The sequence below is a fragment of the Aulonocara stuartgranti genome (genome assembly GCF_965226115.1).
Source record: "Aulonocara stuartgranti genome assembly, chromosome: 19".
Taxonomy (NCBI): Eukaryota; Metazoa; Chordata; class Actinopteri; order Cichliformes; family Cichlidae; genus Aulonocara; species Aulonocara stuartgranti.
In genome coordinates, this window is record NC_138955.1 from 790,785 (window position 1) to 816,585 (window position 25,801).

At 44.1% G+C, this 25,801-nt stretch overlaps 1 protein-coding gene across 5 annotated transcripts in view; it reads left to right on the plus strand.

Annotated features, from left to right (window-relative positions):
* LOC309696160 (cysteine-rich motor neuron 1 protein) overlaps positions 1–25,801 on the plus strand; it is a 68,730-nt gene that overhangs the window by 31,548 nt on the left and 11,381 nt on the right. For 2 of the 5 annotated variants that reach the window (XM_082517293.1, XM_082517296.1), the window contains exons 1-8: positions 1,616–2,372; positions 6,680–6,841; positions 7,118–7,291; positions 16,008–16,250; positions 20,004–20,183; positions 21,746–21,940; positions 23,096–23,224; positions 23,525–23,678. In XM_082517293.1, the coding sequence (XP_082373419.1) occupies positions 2,075–2,372; positions 6,680–6,841; positions 7,118–7,291; positions 16,008–16,250; positions 20,004–20,183; positions 21,746–21,940; positions 23,096–23,224; positions 23,525–23,678 (1,535 nt within the window). In that variant the 5' untranslated portion in view covers positions 1,616–2,074. Of the gene's footprint in view, positions 1–1,612; positions 2,373–6,679; positions 6,842–7,117; positions 7,292–16,007; positions 16,251–20,003; positions 20,184–21,745; positions 21,941–23,095; positions 23,225–23,524; positions 23,679–25,801 lie in introns of those variants that run through there. The other 3 variants (XM_082517295.1, XM_082517294.1, XM_082517297.1) reach the window with 3 other exon arrangements.

Here is a 25,801-nt window from a genome sequence, read left to right on the forward strand (position 1 = left end):
AACACATTTATGCAGCATTTAAACCAGGGCACATGCTCACAGTGAGTTTAAATGGGGAGTATTCTAGTTTGGTGCAGTCATTGTACTGTTGATTTTTACCCTTCTTTGATTGCTAAGAGTATGTGGAAATGTAATACAGGAAGTAAAAGAACCTGGAGGCAAAGCTGTGACCATATGAAAACCCCTTACTTGTCTATTATAAGAGAATGAGGGTCCTGTGAGATCTTAAAGGCTGTCACCCAGGCAAATAGGTCAGTGCAACTGGGCCAAAATCTGTGTAAGTGCATGGAAACTGAAGCTCAGTGTGATGGTCTGTGTCATCAGACAGCATGGGTGTCCGGCCAGCGGTCAGTGGGTCTCATTTGAAGAGAGCTCTAAGTGTGGGTGAGGGAGGGTGGAGGGAGAGGCAGAGGACAAGAGCTGAGTTGTGTTGCAAGAGCTGATTATGCGTGCCGCAGGGCTGGTTTCCTGGATGTTGTGTTTGTGTTGGAGTGGGTGGCTCCAGGCAGATGTTGCAAATGAAGGAGGCGCTGTTGTGTGTTGACGTTATGGAGGGAAATCATACCGGAACACACCTGATTGATGTTTTTAGAGGTAAATATTTCCAATGAGAGCAACAAAATCCACTTGCCGCTGAGGCAGTAATATTCACAAGTTGTTACATGATCTGATGACCCCAGTGTGTTTCACCTTTTGGAAAAAATGACTACTTTGTGCCTGCAGCAGATAATAGGAGGGCAACAGATTTGGTTTTCTCTCACAATCATCCTTCCAGCTGTGCTCACTGCCCACACACAAACACACATCCATCTGGCCATGAGCGCAGAACGCTGCTTCAGCAGACATCAAATTACTTTTTTACCTTCCCAAAGCCATCTGCATACACAATCAGACACCTACAGACACAGGTAAGCTTCACACAAACACACAAAGCAAAGCATGGGAATGAAAATGAAAAGATGAAGACAGCTTATTATGAGATAAGAGCCGGCCATCGCCCCCAGCTATGTTTCAAATATAAATTTAATAAGACTGCCTCATATTATGAAAATGCTCACTCGCTTTTTTTACCCATATAACTTAATATCTTAATTCTTATATTATGATGTAAGATCCAAATGCAAAAAAGCCGCTACCGTTATTTTATATGACAGGACCATTTATTATAACGCTGCTTCCATATGAGAACGCCTGGTTTGTTTGACGATGAGGCTCTAACAGACTTCGGATGTATCATTAAACAGAACCGATAATGCTGCGCTTTATAATAATTAGAAATTCATAAACATTTAGATACTGATTATTAGTTATTAATGACTAGACTCATAGCGCATTACAGAATTAACTACAGCAGGGAGACTGACTCCTTCATGCTGATCTCACTTTGAACACAGACGACTGTTGCTCAGCTAAAGTGTTTTAAGAACCGCTTTTTTAAAAGTAGAAAATGGTACATGAATTCTTTAGATGCGACCACAGTGAAGCAGAAAAAGAAACTCGCACTGAAGACATTCAAACTTGTGTCATTGCGCAACACACAGAGTCGGGTTGTCGAGCAAGCGTAAATCAGTTCAAATCCTCCCTCCTTTCGTTCCTTGTGACTGGTCGCTGCCTGTGTCAGTCAGGGGGAGGGGTACACCGCTAATTTCTATATGCTTGTATGTCAATTTAGGACTCAGACTGCCCTTTTTTCTGTGTGGCTGACAGCAGCAGGAAACCTCAGTGGACCTCCACTACCTCGGTTCTTGGATTTCTGCGTGTGTTTAACCAGATGAGACGCTTGGGACGCGCAACTGCTTGCTTAGATTGAATCATTGTCTCTGGATACTGGTGCCCCTTAAGACGCGTCCGCACACTTCTGTCTCGTGGTGTGTGTGTGTGTGTGTGTGTGTGTGTGTGTGTGCTTTTGAAGAGAGCTGCTGGGTAATAAATCGCACGCCCGAGGGAAAGCTCGTCACAAAACTTTTAAAGAGGGCTTGACAACTTTGGAGATACGAGTTCATGTGGCTGATCGCCTGACAGAAGCGGACAGTTTCTCTGGAAAACTTATAAACGGGGGGGTTTCTCTTAAAACATGTTCTACAAATGCTCCGTGGTGTTACTGAATGTCCTCTTTCTCGTGCGTGCGCTCTCGGCTCACGAATGCACGGCGTGTAACCTCCGGACTTGTCCCTTTAAACCCCCGCTTGTCTGCGAAGGTGGTCGGACAGTGGCCAAGGATCCGTGCGGATGCTGTGATCAATGCACCCGGCTGGAGTGGGAGCCCTGCGGCAGCCAGGACTGGGCGCACGGCTACTGCGCCCTGGGACTGACCTGCGCCTCTGTAAACAAAACGGGAGCCGCCACTATCCCCGAAACTGGAGTATGTAAAGGTAAGTGGGACTCGGTCGTGTGAAGTCAGTTTAAACAAATGGCATTTTATTCAAGAAGTAACTTAATAGGAAAAGAGAGAAAATCTATTAGTGAGTGTGCAACCTTTCCCTTTTTTTAGGCACTTGAAGCCATCACTTAAAAAAAACGTCATTGAGGGCCCGACTGCAGTGACAGTGTCACTGTTTACTTACTTCTGGCTGCCTGGAGCGCACATGGTGGCTGTTGCCAGACATTCGTGGTTAACGTCACTGAATGTTTTGTTTAGGCGTTTAAAACAAACTATGATCTTTTCCCGAACCTGATTTTTTTTTTTTTGTTGCCTAAATTTAACCAAACCCTAACAAAAAACGTCATGTAATAAGAATAAAGCTTTCAGACAGAGAGCTTGAAGGCAACATTCTCCCACCAACACCTGGAGAAACCCCCCAGGTCAGAGTCGCTGTTGATTACATGTAGAGTAGTCCTGTTCAGCTGCTTTTTCTTCCCCCCCAGAGCTTCATTTCACTCTCATCTAAGAACCAACAGTGATTTGGCACTACAATAGAAGAAGGTCCTGCTCGCTTTAGATTGATGAAAGGTGCATTTAGAAGTGATTTAATATACAATAAGAGATGTGACTATGTCCATGTGTGTGAGGGCAAAATTGAGGTTTACTAATGTCTTGACAAGAAATTGATTGTGTTTTAAAACCTGGAGTACATTTGAATGCAATAAATAAGCTGCCATTTTCCTGTCTCTTCTGTTTACACCACTGGCTTCATTGTGTTCCTCAGAGGTTTAATAGATTGACAGCGTGATTGCAAAAGTCCCCAGAAGATTTTCATTTGCAATTCTGTGAATTTCACAGTGCAGCACCGTACTATTCTTTCCAGGCAGAGCTGGACCTGGGTAACAGTGCATGTGCTCGTTTTGCGCACAGTTTGAGCAACAGTCTGAACTTCAAACATATGTATCAAGTTCCCCAGTAAGAACTGAGTTGGTAGCAGTGGCTTTATCCTGAGAAACAAATAACCAGTGGATGGGACCCCCTTTTACCTGCACTGTGTCTAGGATGATTGAAAAGGACTGAAAGGATTGTAGGAGAGAGCAAGCAGCTCTCAGTGGGGGTCTGGATGTCCTGACCCTGCTCTTCCATCATCCCTCTGTGGGGTGGTCCAAGTCAGAGCTCCACAAGAGTTTTAGAGGGGTCTCCCGCCTTACCATTGGGCCTCATGTACAGGTTAGACTGGTGTCTGGAGGGCATTTCCTCTTAAGCTTTGGAATGAGCTGGAGACCTAGTGGCTCCTTCATTTGAGTCATGCCTCAGCTCCAGGGACCTCAGAGCATGCTGCTGACTCCAAATACAGACACATGTACACAGCCTAAATATCCCAAAGGATCTTGGCTGGGCTAAAGCAACACCTCCCAGTGTGTTTTCAGGGGCCACAGTAGGCAGGCTGCTGGAGGCTGATCCCAGATTTCCTTCAACCTGCAGCACTCTTAAAGTGATTAGACCTGCAATCAGGAGTTGGGGGTAAAATGTTTCCGCTTTTCTGATCCCCTGCTTGTCTACTGATAGTCTGGATTTTCTGGGTGGTCAAAATCTGTTGGTGTGGAGACTCAGCAGCATTATAACACAGGTGACATGTTGCATGTTGTGACAGATGGTTACCATGGTTATCAATCAGTTGTTAATGTGTTATATTTGGTGTCTGGTTCCTAAACGAAAGCTGACACAGGCGCTGCACTACTGCTTTCCAGAAGTGGTATTGTTACAGAGACACTGAGATCCAAAAAGAAGTGGAATTTGCTGGTATTACAAATTTAATTTTCTTCAAAGCAGGGGACGTGTTTCATATCATTCTTTGTTGCCAACAAATTTAACAGTTTTTTAAGGTACAATAACCAAAAGTAATTGCATGAACCCAGAAAAGTGTGAAGCTTGCCAAAAACAATAGTAGTTATTACAATAAATTATTCTCATGACAGATATTGGTATTTAAGCATTGAACCTGGCAGTTAGCACATAAAAGGTTGAACGCTTTGTGGATATACAGGTTCCATTTCTGACAAAACAAAACAACAATCCTCTTGGCCATTCGCCTTGTCCTATCTGCTTCGGTGGTCAGCCAGGTGAAATCAGCCATTCCTACCTAAATGAATTCTGTCAATGTTCTCATTTTATTCCCGTGTCTGTTCTTCCACACCGAGCTTCCTCATCCTTCAGAGACACTTAACATACCATGTAACGGAATGCCGGTCTTACAAGGACGCTATGTCCACTGCACCGCTTCACATACCTTCTACTTCTCCCTTTCTCTGGTATTATCTAACGTTTCAAAGACTTCCTTTATAGCTCGCTATCAGCCACAGGGCCTCTAGATGTCAGCTTTTCTATCCTGGCTCTGGACGCCAAGCCAAGCAGTCTCAGTGACCAAGTCAGGAATCCCCCTGGGATGAAGCCATAGGCTTTGGTTAGAGTCACGCTAGGCCAGATAACAGATGACCAGAACACATTAGTGTTAGGCTAAAGGAAACTGAGGCAGCCTTGCATTAATTGTTTTGAGTAGCTCCTTTTCCACATTTCAGATCTACCATTGCATGCAGACAGGAGCTACTACCATCTTAAATGAAAATACACTTGCAGGTACAGGAAAGCCTCAGGATGGAAAAAATTCTTCGACTCAGGATCGTTTTAGGGTGAAAGGAAGTCAGAGAACGTTTGCTGTATTGAAAAGGCCATTTGTGCTCTGCCAGTTCAGTGGGCATGTGAGAGAGCTATTAACAGTGCTGGCTGGCTCAGGTTGAAGGTGCCTTCACTGCTTCCACTGGCCGAGGTTTACCCTAGCGCTCGAGAGCATCAGCCATTGCCAAGCAGTGATCGGCATAGCCCGCTCTAACACGGGGAAAGCATTTACTAGGATGCTTTCTTCTGCAGCCACATTGATTCACTTCAGCGGTAAATTGTTTTATCACAGTAAGAGATTTTTCTTTTTCCCATTGTGGAATATCTGTTTCACATTAATATGGATCAGCACATGTGTGCTATTATCATCTGCGGCATCTAAAAGCACAGTCGCGGAGTTCGGTTTCTTTCTAGTCACTTTGAGTCATCCTGTTATTGTTTCTCCTACCCCCAAACTGAGCGTTACCACGACTCTCATTTACAGGCTTGATTTCAGGTAGGATCACTGCAGTAGTCAGGTAAACTATGACGTGCTTATGTTTATGTTGGATAGTTGAACCTTTAACACCTTTTCCTCTGGCGCATTGTTCTGGTATGTAGCTGTTTGGAGAAGAAAGCCAGAGTATTTTGATAAGCTCCAGTCACACATCCACACTGCTAATTTGAGGTCTTTCAGTGCAATCTTGGGAAGGGGCCGCTCTGTGTTGGAGTTTATCTCTTCCTGTTTTCTGAGCAACCAATTCCTACTGCTTTTAAACTACTATGAGGGGAAGGTATTTTGAGATGTAGATGTGGGTTTTCTGAAAGGAACGCTATGTGTAATGTGTAGATTGGCACTCACTCTCAGTTATAAGTCGCTTTTATAATGTTTGATCCAAATTGAGGCCAAGTCTCGAGGTGCCATGTCAGGAGTGGGGGGTAAAGCTCCCTAGTAGAAGTAACAATGCGTGGGTATGGTGGCCTTAGTTCAGAAAGGCGTTGCAGCAGCCAGCAGAGATGGAAACCCTGGGAGGGCCCCATGCTGTGGAACAAAAGCAAACAAATGGGCTCAGTAGCTGAAGCAGCGTGGCACAATGAGGAGGGAGGAGGGATGGCAGCCCAGCAAACACACTGGTCAGTTCAGTATCTGTGGTGCCCACATAATGTGTCGCAACAGATGCTGCAAGCTGGCTAACCCTTAAGCAGTTCTGGGAAATATGGCTTGGTTTCTGGCACATTTTGGCCTGATAAAGTTTGACCTATAAATCTGTCCAGTATTTATTTATCCATTTTATATGGGACTAAATGGAGTCATAAGCTGATTACCACATGAACTACAGACTTCATCTTGGGAGAATACAAATTTAAGATCGGATATGAGACCTGTATTAATTCTGTGTGAGGGGCCGTTGTGTTGATTTGAGCCAATGTGAAAATAGCCGAGGTAATGGTCTAGCAGATTCATGCATAGTGGGTAGTCACACTTGTACACTCTGGTTAAGCAGCTTCCTAAACCATGCAAGGTATTTCCAGGAGTAAGAAAGCAGCCGAGGCAGACATCTGCTGTAATGACATTTTTCAGAGTTGTGTGAAAACAGCTAATTCAAGTTTTTTCCCTTTGTCTTACTTATATTTTTTTACTGTCACTGTTATTTCCCACAGTACTGCCTGACAATCCAGATGCAGGTCTTGAGGATGAGCGCTGCCCACTGATGACAGGCTGCGACAGAGCAGGAGGTCAATGTGTCTGTGATGCCCGTCACTCCTGCTTGGGCTCTTTTACCTACCCAGACCAAGAAACCTGCATGAAGGCCAGTAAGTCAGGTAAGCCCTCTCTCTTCATCCCTTTCCATGTTAAAAGGCAGATGTGTGTTGCACACGCACGAGCACAGAAACCCTTCAGAGGGGATAATGCTATCTATTGAGAGGAGTTAATCCATAACAGATGTGGCTCTGAGGTGGCTAATGCTACTTGGATGTCATAGTGATGACACACATGCTAAGGCTTTGTGTTGCGGTTCCCCACTCACCCTTGAGTGGTGCCATTGTCTGTGACTCATTGATGAATGCGGTTTATGCGTGTTCACGGCCGGATTTCAGATGGTCGGAGGCACGAGCACCGGGAAAAGCACAGAGAGAAGTATGTGGGACCATCCAACCCAGCCTGTATGTTCTCTGGCTGTAACCTGACCGCCGAGGGCTGCGTGTGTGAGTCTCAGAGCTGCCACCACCACTTCGCCTACGTCAACCGCAGCCAGTGCCAGGAAGCTGCAGGTAACCTTCAGATGACCTGCAAACAGAACCCACAATCACACAGTAGCACTGCTCAGCTCGGGTTACTTGGGGTTTTTTAAATAGCGTCTAAAACAGTCGAGTTACATTTGGATTGCAGTATTTAATAATTATCTATTTTTAATGAACATATTTATAAACTATAGGCTTATTCTGGGTGAAACACAACCGCATCATTCTTCATGTTCCGGCTCGTTATTATGGCTAAAATAATGAACTGTAAACATTCAAAATTCTGTCTTCCAAAGATTAAATGCACTTTCTGTTACAGTATTTGCATATTAGTTACATATTTGGTGTCAGCTTTCATTTCACAGTCTTCTTGTGCAGTTTCAATAGGCACAGCAAAACTCCACTGATTATGAGAGCAGGAAAAGTAGAGGAGGGATGAGGGAATGCATCAGATTAGCCTCAGATGCCGTGGAAAATGATGTGGAGAGTGAAACAAAGAAGGTGCAAATCTGAGAGAAGGAAATACAGGGACTGTTAATAGAAATGTGGTGTGCAGGAGATCCTCAGGTGCAAGGCAGAGTGCATAAAGTGTAAGTGAACTGAGTATGATTGGTTCCCCAGTGCTCTGAGGTGAAGAAAGGGGATCCTAAGAATATACAAAAACGTGCCTCTCTCTGTGATTGACACTTTACTAAGTGGAAAGCGTTCTTGGCAGAGTGAGTGCAGTTTTCTCGTTTGGATTGTAAGGTGTGCGGCAGATAGGCAGGCGCTAAGTGTCGGCTGCCTCCTGAGTGACATTTGCAAAACAGGATGAGATCGGCACTCGGGGAACTGTTTGTGTTGGGTAGAACGTGTCCTCCGTAATCTGCTTTTCAAAGACAGAAAGCAAGAAAACATGAATGACACCTGAAGAAAAATAGTCTTGATGGTTAATGGACTGGTACTTTTCTACTCAAAGCACTTTGTTACCGCAATCCTTACTCGCCCATTCATACAAGTGCTTTATTTTCTATGCTGAAGCACTTTTACCTGAACATGTACACAATCAAATTCACATGGATTGATCAGGGGGCAACTTAAGGGTCAGTATATTCCCCAAGAATATTTCAGGGTTGAATCACCAACCTCCCAGTAAGTCAGGGGTGGGGGACCTCCAGGCCTCAAAGGCCGGAGTCCTGCAGGTTTTAGATGTTTTCTTGATCCAACACAGCCGATTTAAATGGCTAAATTACCTCCTCAACATGTCTGTAAGTTCTCCAGAGGCCTGGTAATGAACTAATCATTTGACCCAGGGTGATACCTAAAACCTGCAGGACACCGGCCCTTAAGGCCTGGAGTTCCCCACCACTGCAATAAGTAGACAACTTGCTCTAACAGTTATGGCCTGTGACTGTGTTACGAGTGACTGTGCTTTTTTTTATGTTGCTCTGCTCTGGTTCTCACTCAATCTCTTTGCAACTTGCTGATATTTTTGGTGAGGAATGGCTCTTAGGATAGACAGTACCGTGGTTGGCAACACGCCATGCAGACATATTTAAGTTTATTTAGTCTCCGGATAACATTAAGGTTACTGCCGAGCATCTACAGTACAGCTGCGTGGATGTTTGTCTTGAGCTATTTATGCAGCAGATTCCACAGGAAGTGTGTTCACCAAATATCAGATTGTTTAGACGTATCATCAAGTCTAGTGTTTCAATGAAAGACTGGCTGCTGCGCTCCTATGTTTGCAACTCGCTCATCAAAGTATGAGCCCAGCGGATGACGGTTTAAACTCGCACTAGTGAAAACTGTAAACAACATTTTTCAGCAGCTTATGACTTCAGCACCGCAACACACACCCACCCGTCTAATGGCCCCTCATTAAGTAAGCGAGCAGAATACGTGCTTCTACTATGACTTAAAGAATACATGTGCATGTAGAGCGATGCACACATGTCGACGTGTCCTTCAAGCGCACAGTGAGCCTTCGAATGGGAGCAAGTAAGCCTGCGTGCTTGCATCTGTGTTTGCGCATGTGTCTGTGTGTGATAATTATCTTGTTTGTCTAGATGTCGCGGCAGAGATTTTCCTTTGTCTGTCATCAGCAGGAGCTTCCTCTACGACCAGACCGGGACTCTGTGGTTAAGATCCTGTTTGCTTTGTCCCGTTGGGCTCCATGGAGACTGTGTCTATCAACCCCTCGTTGCTTTAGACACAAGCAGCTATTAAGATCTGTGTAAGCATGCCCCTCTGGAGTGTGACAAAAACTGTATTCTGTAAACTTAATCTCAGGGTACAAGAGCACCACTGATCGCTCCAGTCGCCACAGCGCCAACAATAATACTTATGATGGTGCTAAACATAGAATATCCACCTCTAGGGGTCACTGTTGCTATGCAGTAGCAACGCAATGGCCATTCCGAATCCCAAAGTAGTTGCACTTTTGTTTCTGCGTCCGACTTTCTTTCATTTCCGCCACATGTGGAGCGACAGGTGCTCATGTCTGCCTTCGGGATGATCTGCTGGAGAAACTGCATGATCTCGATCCCCGGACCTCCAGTTCTGGGTGCGACTTGATGCCAGGAGTCAGAGGAGAGGACGTCAAAGCAAATGTGCAAAGCGGTGTTTGGTTGAAAACAAACTGCAGCTGCTTGACTTGCATGTTAATCTTGCTCTTCAGTGGTCAAATGCCCAGAGTTTCACTTCTTGTTTTTAATCCTTCAACACAAATGACAAGAAAGAATCACAGATCGTACGGAAGAATAATAAGATCTCTGGGCAGCTCTGCCTTCGCTTCTAGTCACATTGAACGGAGGACAGACTTGATGCTAGAGTACCTCTCTGTCCTATCCTGAGCTGCAAAGTGTTATTGTGTGAGGTTAAAAGGATACATAAATGTCAGGGTTTTTTTAATGTTAACTGTTTTTAAAAGAATATTCTCACACATTCCATCTTTAAAGCAGACCTCATGTCTCAGCACTTAAAGAAACACTCTTTGCCTTTCCTCAGAATTTATGTTCTCGTCTCAGGACCTGTACACTCACACATGGTAATAGTTTGTCCCGTCCTTCTTTTGCTTTCTGCTGCTCTCTGACTCATACTGTGGTCTCGTCTGTGACTCATCATGATCTGTTGAAATTCAACATCTTTCTTGTTTCACGGCTGTTGATGTTCCATTTCCTAATCGCACCTCTTGTAGATTTGCTCTCCTGCTGGACTACAAAACACTGATGTAATTTGGCTGAATATGATCAATTAGAAGCAACGCGGTGTGTCAGACTTATTTCCCCACGTGGGAGGAAAGACGATGCGACGTGTGATAGAGAGGAAATGCAGACGCAGAATAGGAAGTCACAACTTAGTCCAACTGCTTTTCTGAGATATTTGTGTCCCTGCCCCAAGGATCTTGGTCATGTGATGTTTAGCAAATTTAAACTTTAGGATGGTTTACATAGTTCTTTCACGATAAGGTTCCTGAGTGGTTTTTTTAGAAGAAGAAGCAAGATTCCTCTGCACTTGTTTACTGATAGAAACTAGCACCAGCAATCTCTGCATTCTGTAAGTCAAAAGCCAAAACCAGTCTGTGCTGTAGCAGTCAAGCCATCTAGAGCTGCTTTCACCGACGAATTCCCAACAATTTTTGGAGAACTGTGCAGGGACAGCGACCTTGTCCTTTCTGACAAGCAGCGCTCACTGGAGATAGTTTATATCAGCTGCATTCTTTCTACTGAAAATAGTTTGGCTAAGTTGAGAATACTGCCTGGGAATGGTGCAGAGATGGCGTGACATAGGATGACCACTTGTGAATCACACATGGACTTTGTAGTAGGGAGCTGGCTGCTAAATGATGTCCGATCCAGCTACACTGGGCATTAGTTTTCTCACACAGGCGTTTGTGGGATTGTGAGGAAAAACGAGAATGTGTGTAGTAGTTCACAAGCGGTTAACCAAATTGGCAGCATCCAATCTAATGCCATGGCACAAACTGGCCTCACTCTCGCAAATCTGCTTGTCCACCTGTGCCACCTCCATCCTGCCTCTCTCTACACTTGTAGAAAGAATGGTGGTTCTGCTTGGCTGCAGCTTCTTTGTGGCAGGGCTATTACTGGCTGAGCCAGACCGCCATCGGCTGGCAGGGGCCACGAGACGTCTCAGTGCTGAGTGTTTGTGCACCGTCTGCGAAAGCTGTGGCCCGGTTGTACCCTGCAAGCTGCTAGTTTCCCAGCGAGTGCTTATTTCTGTGTGCGGAGACTGATTTCAGAGAGGAAATAAAACTCCTGTGTAGCTGGAGAGACAAAGAACTTCCCTTAAAGGCATGTTGGGATTGCTGTCAACCCACTCACTATTCTTGGTCAGCCACTAACCAAACCAGGCACATTAAGCCAGCATGAAAGCCAAAGCCAAAATACATGCACGCACACAAAGAGCCTTTCTGCATGTCCAGCTCTAAACCTCAACCCATTAATTAAATCAAGGCCTAAAACCTCAGCTTATTGACTCAACCATAACTATTAACAAATCAAACACGCCCCGACCCAAGCCTCAGTCAAATCCTGATGTTCCTGATGTTCCCAGGCCCGTTTCTTTCATCAACACTATTTTGCTTTTTTCCCCTGAAAGAGAAGATCTCTAAGGCAATAGTCCATAAGTAACCCTCATGTCTCTGTCACAGTTTATTTAACAAATGTGTACAACCCAGATCTCCCACAGACTTCTTTTCAACAAGACTAAGACTGACGGCTAGAACACATAACATGATAACATGATCCTTTCCACTGCTTTATGTTCAGTACCCAGCATAGGCTTTGTACGTACAAACATGCAGTATATGAAAATACAGATGTGCAAACGTTGGACACAGGTGGACATTCTCTTTACCTCACCCAAGCACACTCATTTGAGGTTTTTCATCTGCAAATATTTAGCCAATGATTGAGAGAACAAAGCAAGCAGGCAGCACATGGCGGCTGCGTGCCTATACCCAGCCACCTCAAGCCTCTGATCATGGTGTCAATTTCCTGACCCCGTCTATGTCTTTTGGCTTGGACATCCTCCTAGAGCTGCTCCTCGATCCTTACACATGCACTGACACACACAGCGAACAATGCCGACTTTCTCAGTAACTGCTGGTGGGCACCGGGCCAGGCCCCCACAACTTTACGTGAGAGACGGCCCTGATGTGTCCCTTTGCGGAGCAACTTTATAAAACCTGAGGACAGACCAGAAACCCACGGAGGGCAGCTGGACTGAGACAGCTTTGTTCTCAGCTGACTTGTTTCCAAAGTCAGTCAGCGAACAGAACTCACATTGTGTGCTTTTTTCCATGAGTAAACTCAGGCTGTCAACACAGCCTCCTCTGCCTGCTCGAGCCACTCGGGTTTGGGTAAAGACTGCGCTCCTTGTACCCCGCACTTGAAAGGAAGAGAAAAAAAACAACATTTAGAATGAAAGATTTTTCTTTCTTCAATGAGCTGCACCAGAATGCATTGTTTACAAAAGGCACCCTTCAGTAGTAATGAGGTAATTTCCGCATTTTCTTTTCTAGATCAACATCAGGTGTGGTGTGAGCCTGCATGAAGGTGTGTGTGTGTGCATGAGAGAGTGAGAAAAATCGCATATTGTTGCAGGCTGTTCATATGGGTCAGACATTGTCCAATCTTTGTTATCTTACAGTTGTAAAAGAGCATATGTTACCTAATCTGCAGAGAGAATTTATCAAGCCTACCAAATCAGTGCTTTTGTGTATGTGCAAGCTGGAGTATGGCCACCATTATGATACAAATACTGGTTTTGCGGTCGCTGACTCGCTAATTACAGCCATTTATGCAAAGAGATAGAACACAAACAACGCTGGATAAAATCCATTTACTGCTGACTTTTTCCATCCGCCCTGTCTGTCTATTGTGTTTATAATTGTGCCAGCTAAAAATTGTATTAATTGGACCTGCAAGAGTTGGACCATTTCCACTGATGGATACAATTCCATTCATTTAAATTACAATGGTATGTCTGCCAGCTGCTTTTCCCAGCGCACTCTAACCCCAGCCATTATCACGACCGAAAGAGTAATCACCCTTCTCTGGGGCACATACAATGCATAGAAAGTGTTTTTCAGTGCAGAACTATGTGCAAAATTGTCCCAGTGCATTTTTTTTTACAGCTTTAAAAAGCTTGAGGCTTTCATATGCAAAACTGGTCTTTAACTGAGCAGCCTGCGTTAGACTTTATTGTAAGTAAAACATTTGCCAATCAGCACTTCCAACTGAAGTTTATTTAACTCCAGTATAGGAATTAAGCCAAAAACCGTTAAATGGGTTGTAGCCTCCCTTAATTCAGGGGTTTTCCCTCATTTTCTATGACACTATTCAGCTACAAAGTTTATCAATGAGAGCTTTGTGGCACTCCTCACTGTTCCCAGGTTGCTTGAGTAAACACTACAGTACAGATACCTAACACTCCTGCTCTATTTATCCGGAGCCAGAAAAATTCAATGTTCCCCTTATCCTCAATTTCATGTGTCAGTTATGTTACCCCCACACACCAAAATAGAGCTCTCACAGTCTTAGAGGGCCTCTCCTCCATGTTTATTCTTGGTCAGGCAGACATCAAACAGTTACTTAACGGCACTGCCGTCAGAGCATCATGCACGCTTGTTTTCTTGATTTGAGGACCGGCAAAGTCAAACCACTATCAGAGCATGAGCAGACTGGAAAGTAACCAATCAGTTTCCCCATCTGGTGGCAAAACTCAGAGGGAGTTTTCAAATGTCAGTGATGAAGCACATCCTCTCAGAGACTCGTGTTGCGCTTTGGAGTCAGCACCCGTCTGGGAAGACCATCAACAGAACTGTCTCTCTGGAAACATTACCAAACCCCAAGCATTGTTATGCAACCTCAGCCAGTATCATTCCCTCTCCTCAAAAACCAGATGTATGCAAAGATTGCAAAGCATTTCTCATAAATAAATCATAGTCCTTCATTTTAACGTTCTTATAAGGCACTTATTTATTTACACGTTTTCTCCTGCACTTGTTAATACTGCGTTTACACACTTTTCCCCAGGAGATCTGGGAAAATAACTTCTGGGACCCAACATGAGTCTGCTTTTCACAAAATATCTCTTCCACCCTATGTGTAAACATTACAGGGACACTGAGGACCAAAATAAACATATCCATTTGGCCTCAGTCATCCACGTCTTGAAAGGTAGATACTGTTCTCCTAAAATGCAGTATCTGTTAAGAGGGGCACTTTTCTTTTCCTGAACAGGTTCCAGAATACACTCCTCCCCCAGTTTACCAGTAACCCTGCACCTCTTTCCCCTCTAACAAGGGGTATCAAATCTATTACACTGACTCTGGCTGATGAGTTAAAAACTGCATCCTGGTATTCTAAATGAAGGAGAGATTCAAAACTGGAAAAAAAAATCTCTGGTAAAGATTGGCTGCTATTAATAACTGGTTTTAGAATGCAAGGTTCTGTTTGGATTGTAAGCCATTTAAACCAGGCAAGGTGGAATCTGAAGCCCATAGGCAAGATGTGCAGACCCACCAAACATATCCATGTGGGCCCTCCGGAGGTAGTTGTGGGACTGTGTGAACAGGACAAACCCACACATGGTCCATATGGGCCCCAAGTGGGTGGGCTCGTGTAGACTAGTACATGTGAGTAGCCCACTGTCAGCTGCCTGTACAATTCAATTTCAATTCAGTTTTATTTATACAGCGCCAAATCACAAAAACAGTCCCCTCAAGGTGCTTTATATTGTAAGGTAGACCCTACAATAATACATACAGAGAAAGATCCAACAACAGTGGATTGGCGACAGTGGGAAGGAAAAACTCCCTTTTAAGAGGAAGAAACCTCCAGCAGAACCAGGCTCAGGGAGGGGCCATCTGCTGTGATTGGTTGGGGTGAGAGAAGGCAGACAGGATAAAAGACATGCTGTGGAAGCATACAAACCAATGTGGTGCCCATAGCAGTTTTGCAGGTAGGTCACTGTGGGCTGCCCGTAGCATACCCATGTGGGGGCCACAGCAGTTTTGCCTTTTACCCATTGCTTTGTGGTGTAGTAGTTATAAATTTCCCTGGAAAGAAGATTCCCAGCTCAAACTTGAGTAGGTTATGTCAGGAATGGGGTAAAAATCTAGTGTGAAAATCAGCAAAAGTCAAATATGTGACAGTAACTGCTTTGGCTACTCCTTGTTATTAATGGACGTTTTAGTCCACAACTAAGACCAATTGGTGGCAGCAACGTAGCAAGGGGGACATGTGGGCAGTGCACCCCATGATCACAGAGGACAGCCAACAACTACTGTATGTGCATACTGTGGGTACATTACAAGCCTACACTGTGGGCCTTGTGGATTTGCCTAAAGTGGCGTCAAATGTACCCCAAGGTGGCATGTTTTGGGGAGAGCCTTGTCATGTGTAGAGAGGGGCTTTTGCTTCTCTGACAGGATGCTATAGAGCTGTCGTGGACTAAAGTGGGGCTCTGACTGCACAGTTTATGTTGGATGGCTATGTGAGCTCAGCCATTAGTCTGCCACACTAGCATAGTGGCTCATGTTGGTAGCAATCACACATAATTGCAGCTAAACCTTCCACCTTAGCCTGGCAAAAAAGTGCTGACAGAGTCAAATGGTTGAAGGTGCTAACAATGTTAAACCTGTGTCCATTTCACTGTGTTAACTCATATGCAACAGAGTCACCAGTGTCTAAACATGAATGCGAGTCCATGTTTGTGTGTGTGTTTTTGTTTTTTACAGAAGAGCTGAGGTGTGCTGGGGTGACGTGCCCCAATCTGCAGGTGCCTTCCTGCCCCGAGGGTTCAGTCCTCACCAAGAGCTACAAGCCTCCTGCTGAATGCTGCCCCTCCGTACCACCCCAGTGCACTTGCGACTTCAGTGCCTGCCACAAGCCCCAGTGCCCGAGCGAACAGCACCCCGTTTCACTTGGTCAAGCCAGCGGTCAGCCAGGAGACTGCTGTGATGTCTACGAGTGTCAGAAAGGTAATTTCACTGATGAGCAAGCTACACACTGCTCTTGCTCCAACAATAGCAATTTCACAGTTGATGTGCAAATTATTTTGTTCAATATTTTGCTTTCTTTTTGTTTTTTTGTTGGGTTTTTTTGTAGACGCAGTCATTTCCTCCTCCTCTGTGAGCTAATTTTTTAAGGGAAAATGAAAACTCTTAATTGGATAACTGCTGTCGGGCTGTTTATCAGGCTGGAGCAATGCTTCCAACTGGTTTTCCAAGACATTTTTAGGGGTGTACATACAAAAACGTTTAGTTTAATTCCTAAAGGGTTATTAGATATAACGGCTTCTTCGTCCATTTCCTCACTTGGGTATTAAAAAGAGAGAGTGACGTGGTAGCAGGCGAGCAGATGCTGAATGCACGTGAGAGTATAACACGTCTCTGTCGTGAGGCAGAGGCAGCCAGGAGCGCTAGGAAGGCAGGGAGGGGACCTGCGGTATTGGTCTGTTTACTCTGCACGCCCAACAAATATTCACTGTTTTACCAACAGAACAAATTCACATTCTGGCCCCTGCACATGTATAAATGAGTGCTGTGTCCCAGAATTAATGGTCTTAACAAGCCCGGTGACCAGAAAAGTGCTTAGGCTATGAATTTGCTCAACAGAAGTGCAGTGTCAAAGGGTTCCTGTCTGGTCACACGTCCAAAGGGAAAAGGTTCATAAGTTCATTGATGGGAATGCTTTTTATGTGCTCCAGTCTGCCAGTGGGGAGGGTAATCGAGTCCGGCAGGCCAGCGGGGGCTGAATGGCAGCCTTGGGGGCCATGGGATCAGTGTTTTGATAACAAGTGTCTGCTGTTCTTTGGGTCAGGGGCTTGATGCCTTTTGTGCTGCTCCTACTGTCCGTTAGGCTTGCATGACTGCATGCCGTGTCAGAAAGCTCCACCGGCAGGGACAAGGACACGCACCAGAGCCCTCGTCAGTTCCACAGTCCTGCATAGGCCTCCGTAGCACTCACTACAAATGCAGAATCTTAAAAAAGTCTTAGGTAATGTCAAGTACAAAGCCTATCGTCTAATGGAACACATTTCAGCATGCCCTTGCAGTGTCTCTGTGTGAGGCTTGGACTGATTATCTTGTTTCCATTGCCCACTTGGCTGAGGACTGATGTTTAGTCAGGGTTAGTGTGTGCAGTGACAATAAGCTCCACCTGTGTGTTTTGGCCTCGTCAGCAACGGACTCTGCTTCTTCATTGGCTACAAAACAGCAAACCTGGCAGTAACATCCTGACCTGATGTCATCTGATATTATAGAGGACCCTGTTTGATCCTGTTTGGCTGTGGTCTGCTGTTTATCAACACTTTGCCTGGCACATATTTTGCATATGTCCCCAGCGGTGGATCCGGAGTAGGTTTAGTGCTGTTGAGATTTCTGGAGATGTTGAGCAATAAGGCTGAGATCACCGCACTAATCGTTCTTTGGAAACTTAGCTTGACTTTGTTGTAAACACACAGCCAAAAGCATCCGTGTCCTCACAGCTTGACAACTGTTTGTGTTGGTGACATGAGATATACTCATATTTCTGCTTTGCAATTTGAGTTTTCAAAGCTGATAACTGTAAAGTTGATTTTAATAACTCCCATAATTGTTTGTTTCTTGGAAGTTGAGTTTTTGCCTTCATATGCCTGTAAACCACAAGAGAATGACAGTCCATTATGAATGATTTAGAAAGGCTTACTAGCCAATGGATTCATCTCTGCATCCAGTCCTCACCTCAATTTAGAAAAGACTGAACATCACCAAGCATGACTGGAATTTAGACTCTCTGTGCCCCAAGTTGTTTTAGGGATTACCATTAACAAACATTGCGGAAATCACATGTGAGCATCTCCTCATGTGACTTCCTATTGCTTCTGTGAGTGTTAAAAACTCGTTGCCTGCCTTTTGATTTTGGGCAGCTAAAAGCCCTTAGTGCATTTTCTTCACTTAGTTCTGCTGCACGCAAAGGAGGACAGCGGGAATACTGAGCGATAGGGGAAGGGGGGCTGAAAAATGGCAAGGAAGAGAATAAAAGTTCACCAAATCCCTGCTCCACTTTCAACTCAGCTGGCACACCTGATTTGTATTAGAGTGCAGTGCTGGTTGTCAGGAGGCATGGGGTCATTGGCACAGACACTTTGACTCAAAGGTATGGCGTACAGATGCTGCCGTAACCTCTGCTCTCATTTATAGAAACCACTGCCCCCACATCTGCTTGCATTTGTCCAATACATTTATTCACATAACTAATCCACCTACTCCTCTATACAGACTTTCTTACATAACCACATTGTTTCACTTCCCTCATGTTGGCTTGTGTTAGATTAAAAGCTTGTGGCTAGATGAGATCTTTGAATGTTGAGTGACCCAAGTGACTGTGATACATATAAATGTGTAATATTACCATTGAGATGTCATACCTCAAAAATTCTTAAATTGAGTATTATTATCTATATTTGCTATTTCTTCAGAATTGTGGTTATTTTTCAGCATTTCTTGTTACATGTTATTTCATAGCAAAAATTGCAGAGATTCCCAGCCATGTTCTGGGTGTACTTCCGCAGTAGCTCAGGTTTATGTCGAACTCTGTTTGGGTAGAAAAGTTAAAATTACTAAAATAATAGCTAAGCAGTTGGAAACACCCAAAAGTGATACAAAATTTTAAACAAAAATGGATAATTAATGGGGGAAATGTTTAAAAAAGTTAGCTAAACCTATGGTTAATAGCTAGCCACTAGCCAGGCTAGTGGCTAAATTTTAAGCTAATATATATAATATTATGAGTCAAAATAGCTAGGTAAAATTAGAAACAGCACAAATTCACCTTAACCTAAACATAACAGATGAGCAGTTAAACTGGTCAGTAAGGGTCATGATATAATTAGCTGTTAAATACTAGAGTAGTAGGCTAAAAATATATGCTAAATAGCTGACATATATGGGTCATTGATAATTGTGGGATGAAAGGAGTCTGGATTCAATTTAAAATTACTTCAGTTCAACACATTTGAAGATTAGACATGTTGGTAATGAGAACGTTGCTCTTTCAGGGGAAAAAACACTGAAGACCACTGACCAGTTAGCATGCGAACAGTATTCAGAGCTAGTTGACTGTGCACAGGATCAGAGTGCAGTTTTCCAATGTTGCTGCAACTAAGCTAATTCTTTTCAAGGTTTGGCTAAATCCAGCCAACAGAGTCTAAATGCTTGGATGCTTTGTGGGAATGGCAGGCCAAATCATTGATTCACTCCACCTGCCACCAGCACGCTGCGCCCAGCTTCTGCCAAAACGTCAGACCCACCACTGCTTTCTTTTAGTCTGCATGGCAAGAGTCCAGAGCCATCTCAAGACTGGATAGGTCCCTGTGAAATTCCTCCTCCAGTTTCATTGTCTGATAAATACCATTTTTGCCCCATGGGGCTTATCTCACCCATCAGTCTACCGCAGCACCATTTGGTTCAGATAAATATTACTATCAGTAGTAGACAATGAACAAATGTTTACGAATTTGTAATTAATTGTATAAACTTGTGATAACCTCTCACTAATCAAGCTTGACGTGTCTATTTTTTTTAAAGGCATTGTTCTCTGGTGGATCTGATGAAATTATTCTGGTGTTAATCTTAGCCAAATGTAGGACAGCTGACACAGCGTAGTGCACTCGTTTATTAGAGTGTATTGTCTTACTCAGATGGAGTCCAGCTTAAGGTTGACAGCCTGTGTCTGATTTTTCTTTCCCTTAGTCACTCCCAAGTGTGTCCACAGTGGGAAAGAGTACTCTGAGGGAGAGGTGTACCGCATGGACCCGTGCTGGCTGTGTCAGTGCCGGGGAGGAATCTCCTTCTGCTCCAAGGCAGAGTGTGCTGAGCTTAACTGTGAAAACTTCTACATTCCTGAGGGAGAATGTTGCCCCGTCTGCATAGGTACACACATTTGCTTTATTATTCAGTTAAACTGTGTCACCTTTCGCTGATTATTACACTGTTAAAACTGGTAGCCGTAGACATGGTTGTGCCAGAGGTTTCTTCCTGTTAAGAGGGAGTTTTTCCTTCCCACTGTTGCCAAAGTGCTTGCTCATAGGGGGTCATATGATTGTTGGGTTTTTCTCTGTATGTATTATTGTAGGATCTACCTTACAATATAAAGCACCTTGAGGCAACTGTTGTGATGATTTGGCGTTGTATAAATAAAATGGAACTGAATTGAATGGTGGCATCGACTAAAACGCCTATATGCCCAAATGATGGGAAGAAAAGATGATTCAGCAGCAGTGAAGGCGATATTAAGACCTACTTTAATGTCTTTCTCACATAACCAGCTTTCAGAGTCGTTAACATACCTGACGAAAAGCGGTGCAACAAAGAGTCATCCCCCAGTCTTTTCCGCTGGGGAGATTTAAAAACACAAAAACCTTTTTTCACTGTGTGCGCCGCAGGTCTGTGAGATCTGGATCGTGGTTAATGTTTAAAAGAAAAATGGCCTCGTATGGCAACCACATTAGTCTGCCAGAAGCCTGTGGATGGAGACGGTAGCCTTTGGCCTCTGACTGCGTGGCTACAGTCGATCAGATGCATAAAAGGAGGAGTGGGGGGGAAGACGAAGAGAACGAGTGCAGAGGAGAAATCATGTTAGGTCAGTGTTAGAGGTACAGCTGGAATGTGCAAGCATTTAGATGGCATGGAATGCTTTCATCTTTTGTTTATGGAAATCTGTACTTTCTTACTGCACTGGATGCAATACTTAATCTAGGTGAAAAGGTAAGATTTTCTGTGTGTGATGATTCTCAATCAATGTTTCTTTATAAACAAAGGATAAAAGGACCCATTTGAAATGGAAAGCTATGCTACATAATGTTTGGTTCTCAAATCTGTTGATATTTAAAGGGAACCGTGACAAAATTATAAAATTGGCTGTGGCGCGAGCACAGGGACTATGTCAGTGGAAAAGGAAAGAAAAAGTCCTGTTCAGGGTCATTACTCATTACATCCGACCTCAAACACTCAACCTCTCAAACTCAACTGGGACAACAACATTAACGTTTTCATACTTTCACCCCGTTTTAAGGCTAATGGGAATGGATCCCAAATTTCCAAAAGTGCTTTCTTTGCTTTGGAGTGAAATTTACATGATGAAATGATTTCTCAGCTATTGAACGAAGGAATGCTTTTACCCCATTATAATGCACAATCTGGACACTGTGGACTGTCTTTCTGATGTGAACCTAAACCCCTACGCAACGCTTGTCACAACGCCAGGAGCCTTTCTCCATTTATAAATGTAAACGAGTCATTGACATTCATCAGTGTTTTCTTCATATCTCTTGTTTAACGCCTTCATTAAGTATCCAATTTACCACAGTTAGGCTCTCACTTGTTGTTAATACAAACCCAGTACAGGATCTGAGAACCTGAGCTAAAAATGATGTCAGCCTTTCTTTCCTTCGTACCTAAACCCACACTGTAAACATCTCTTTCTTTCCTCTCAGATGTGTCAATGGCTAGCACCGAGGCCAGCTGCTGGGTGAATAATAAGCTGCGAGCCCACGAGGAGCAGTGGAAAGAGGATGACTGCACCTTCTGCCAGTGTGTGGATGGCGAGCCGCACTGCACAGCCATGGCCTGCAAACAGAGTTGCCACAACCCGGTGAAGATCCCCGGAGAGTGCTGTCCCTTCTGTGAAGGTACGGTATGCAGAGTTGTGTTGTCCTTCAAATGAGTTACGCATTAGCACACATACCAAATGCAGGGCACTCCTGCGTCCCTGCAGCTTTTCTACAGAGCCCACTCAACATGGGCTCATTAAAGGGGGAGGCCACAGTTGTCCTGGTTCAATCTCTGTCTGCCTCTGGCTCCTGGGGGGCGTTATTGTGGCTTCCCACCCTCATTATCAAGAACATTTGTGACACACGCTCTCTCGCTCTCTCTCACACTCACACTACAAAAACATTTGTTGATTTACGTATCTGTGCATTGTCTAATTTATGTGTTCCTGGGGCTGTATGTTTGTTTTTTTCTTACAGGAGCAACAATGTGCATTTTAAATTTGTAGTCTGTCCTTTTATTTTGTTTCCCACCACCCTCTTGTCCTGAATTTGACATCCTCATAATAAACCACATATAACTGTAATAATAACTGAAACAAACAGAAATAGAACAAATTTTAATTGCAAAAGGTGCCAGAAAGGGCAGGATTTAAAAAAAAAAAAAGTTCAGCAGCACAGAGCATTTTTCTAGCCATGGGGTTCTTTCTGTTCTTTTTATTACCTTTGCCCACCAAAATGAGACCCACCTGTCTGTGTGTGTGTTTGTGTGTATGACATTACAGCATCCTTTTAACACAGGAGGCTGTATAATTGAGGTAGAGCCTTTTTTTTTTACTTTAAGCATACTTAGTTACAGCTCATTGGGTGCTGTTCCTCCCACCGAACGTGGCAAAAAGCGTGCAATGGGAACAGTGGTGTTACGGGCCCGTGCTCGTCTTGTTCCATCCTCATTTATTGTGGCACCACAGTGGAGTTGGCTCAAAATCAAGGGGCAAAGGATGCTTTTTAGACCCATTCAGCTTATTAATAGGAGACAGTTCAGCACAATAAGACAGAGAGGTACAATCCCCCTTAAGGTGCAACCCACCCCGGTGTAATTGCTCTGCATTTATCCGTAATTACTGTTTATAAGTAGGGCAGCGTAAATAGGTAGCTATTAGACTTGGCACAAAAAGCTCACATGGAGTAGAACAACTAAAGGGATTCAAGCACACAAACATAAAAAACAGGAATACATTCATAACAGTACCTTAAAAGTTCTCACTCTCTATTATCTCACTTTTTTTTTAACAGAGCCTTCTTATGAAACTGTAAGCCCTTTGCTATGTCCTCCCCTGGACAACTGCTCCCTGTCAGTGAATGACTGCCCCTATGGTTTCCAACAAGACAAAAATGGATGTCTTCTTTGCCAATGTCTCAACAGTAAGTCTTGATTTTTTTTTAGCTCACCGTAGAGGGTTAAAGTTACTGGGAATGACGAGATGATACATTTCTTCTCACGTGCCGCGTCTTGCAGTCCCACATTAAAGCTGTGGACAGTGCTGTGTTTACCCGTTGCAGCCACTTGGTTTTGACAGCAGCGTAGACATGTTGATGTTCATCACAGCTTATTGGTGTTTTACTTTGTGAGCAGGAATGTTGCTGCGAGCGGCAACTCGTGCCTTTTGCCTTTAATGGATTGCTGTGGTCGTGATCAGATGACCTCCTTCTCAACTCTTTCAGATGACTCCTGCCCTGACCTGGGAACGTACTGTTCCCTGCAATGCCCAATGGGCTACGAGAGGGATGATTTTGGATGCGAGGTGTGCGAGTGCAGCGTGCCCGTGCCAAAGTGCCGACCTTTGAGCTGCACTAAGACCTGCCCCTACGGATATGTGTGAGTACACCCACTGATCCGCTGAGTCCAGCTGTATGTTAATTTTTTCATTCGTGTTTTTGAGTCTGATTTAAACACATGTGTCTGTCAGTGCTGCGCTTAAAGTTTCAATGGCTTTGAATCTTTCAAATATTTTAAAATTACGTCAGCGTCTTAATGATCACTTCACAGTCCGTAGCTGCGTTTACTCCAGGAAAAATGGCTTTTAAAGAGTTTTAGTTTTCATAAAAACTACAAATCATTTTCTCCCAGCCATCCCTCCACTGCATATTTGTATGGTTAAATAAGATTTTCAGTACTTAATAATATTAAGTGATGCCCTTCCAAAGAAAGTATACCAGGCAATTGCAACAGTAGTCATCAAAGTGCCTACTTTGGTGGCCAATCCCGGGTCTCTGTGTTAGCTTGTGTGTATATTTGTGTGTGAGTCATTTGCTGTGGGGTCCGCACTAGCCGCTCGGCCCTCTACAACTCCTCTCCTCCTAATCCCATTTAACCCAATCAAACATCTGGAAGTGCTCTGTACTGGGACGCTTGGTCCCCAGGCACCATTCTCATTTCATTAATCATCATCCTGTCTCAAAACAACGATCAAAAACACATCAGGACAAAAGCAGACTTTAGGAAATATATACAGTTGGGATCCTTCTGATATCGCCACCGTTCTTTCTGGAGCCACAGCTCAAGAGGGGCACAACAGGAGAGGAGGATGAGTTGGATCCTGCAGGGAGGAGAAGAGCAGGAGGTCCTGGCTTTATCCTTCATAAGCAGCTGTTTTGGTCTAGCCTTAGAAGTCTGAAATCCTCTGAGAGCTTGCCAGTCTTACAATGCAAATCTTTCTTCTCACACACAACCCTGAATGCAGCCACCGCAGAGAGATGAAAAAGCACAAAGGATCTCTGTGTTTATACTGGGTGTATTGATGACATCCTGTGAGCATTGTAATGTACAGTACGTGTTCAAAAACAAATGGCGCTGGCCTGTGAAGCGAGAGGAATGTAAACCGTGTGTTAAACATTCCTAAATGAAGGACTCTGCGGATACTTCTCATATCTGAAGTTTTTGTTTGTGCCGTCAGGATTGGGTTTTTTTTTCCACCTTTCATAGCTCAAACTCACAACTGGGACCACACAGGTTATGAATGGCATTCTTCTGGCCATTAAGGTTGCGGCCTGCTGGAAATGATCCCCCCTGGAGCCCAAAGTGCTGCTTGGCATTCAGCATACTATCTTTAAACAAAGCCTTACTCTAAGAGTGCAGCGCTCTCTGCCTCTGTGTTTGTACAGTGAGGCTGTAGCCAACCCTTCACAGTGTTGTTTCAATAGCTGTTATTGCTGTTTCAGCATAGATGGGGTCCCCTGTTTGCTGAGCCTGAAATCCTGTGTCCTCTTTATGGGACACGGCTCTGCATCACAGGGTCGAAGGCTTCTTTAATTTTTCACCCTGGCAGACGAAGATTAATAGAGTAATTATCCGGGTATAATGAGGCCACCGTGTGAGGTAGGAATCATCACGCACCTGGAGGGTAAGACAGAGAGGAAGTGGCTGGGCGAAGATGGATGAGACAAGGTTAAACAGGACTAGTGTCTAGAAGGAGACAAGTGCAGACACACAGGTTGTACTTTCACTTGGGTTTTTGCCAGTTTATCAGCGTGCAGCTCATTCGTGTTTTATTAGGTGGAATAATTGGATCCAAGTGGTCTATTTCCAGACACTGGAAGCAGATCAGATCAACAAAATGTATGTTTGTGAAGAAGTCCCTGTCCCTTCCTCTAATTATTGGACCATAATGTCCTGGTGGGAGCAGTAATTTGTAAATCAACCAGAAGTTTACAGTGACAAGGACCCAGTTCTTATTTTTTTCCATCTTTTTCGATGAGATCGATAAGATTTTATTATTCACAGTAATGCTAATCTAGCCACTCTTCTTATATGTCTTATACGAGGCTTTCAGAGCAATAAGAAAGGCAGGAAAGTGAATTGTGCTCTTTTTTTTCCAGAGGCTTCGGGCTGGTATGATGTGCAAACCACAGGGATCTCACATGTTGGCCCTTTATTTGCTCTTCTTCAAAGCCAGCTAATATAGAGAGGGGAAAAGCAAGTCCAGATGTTGATTATTCATG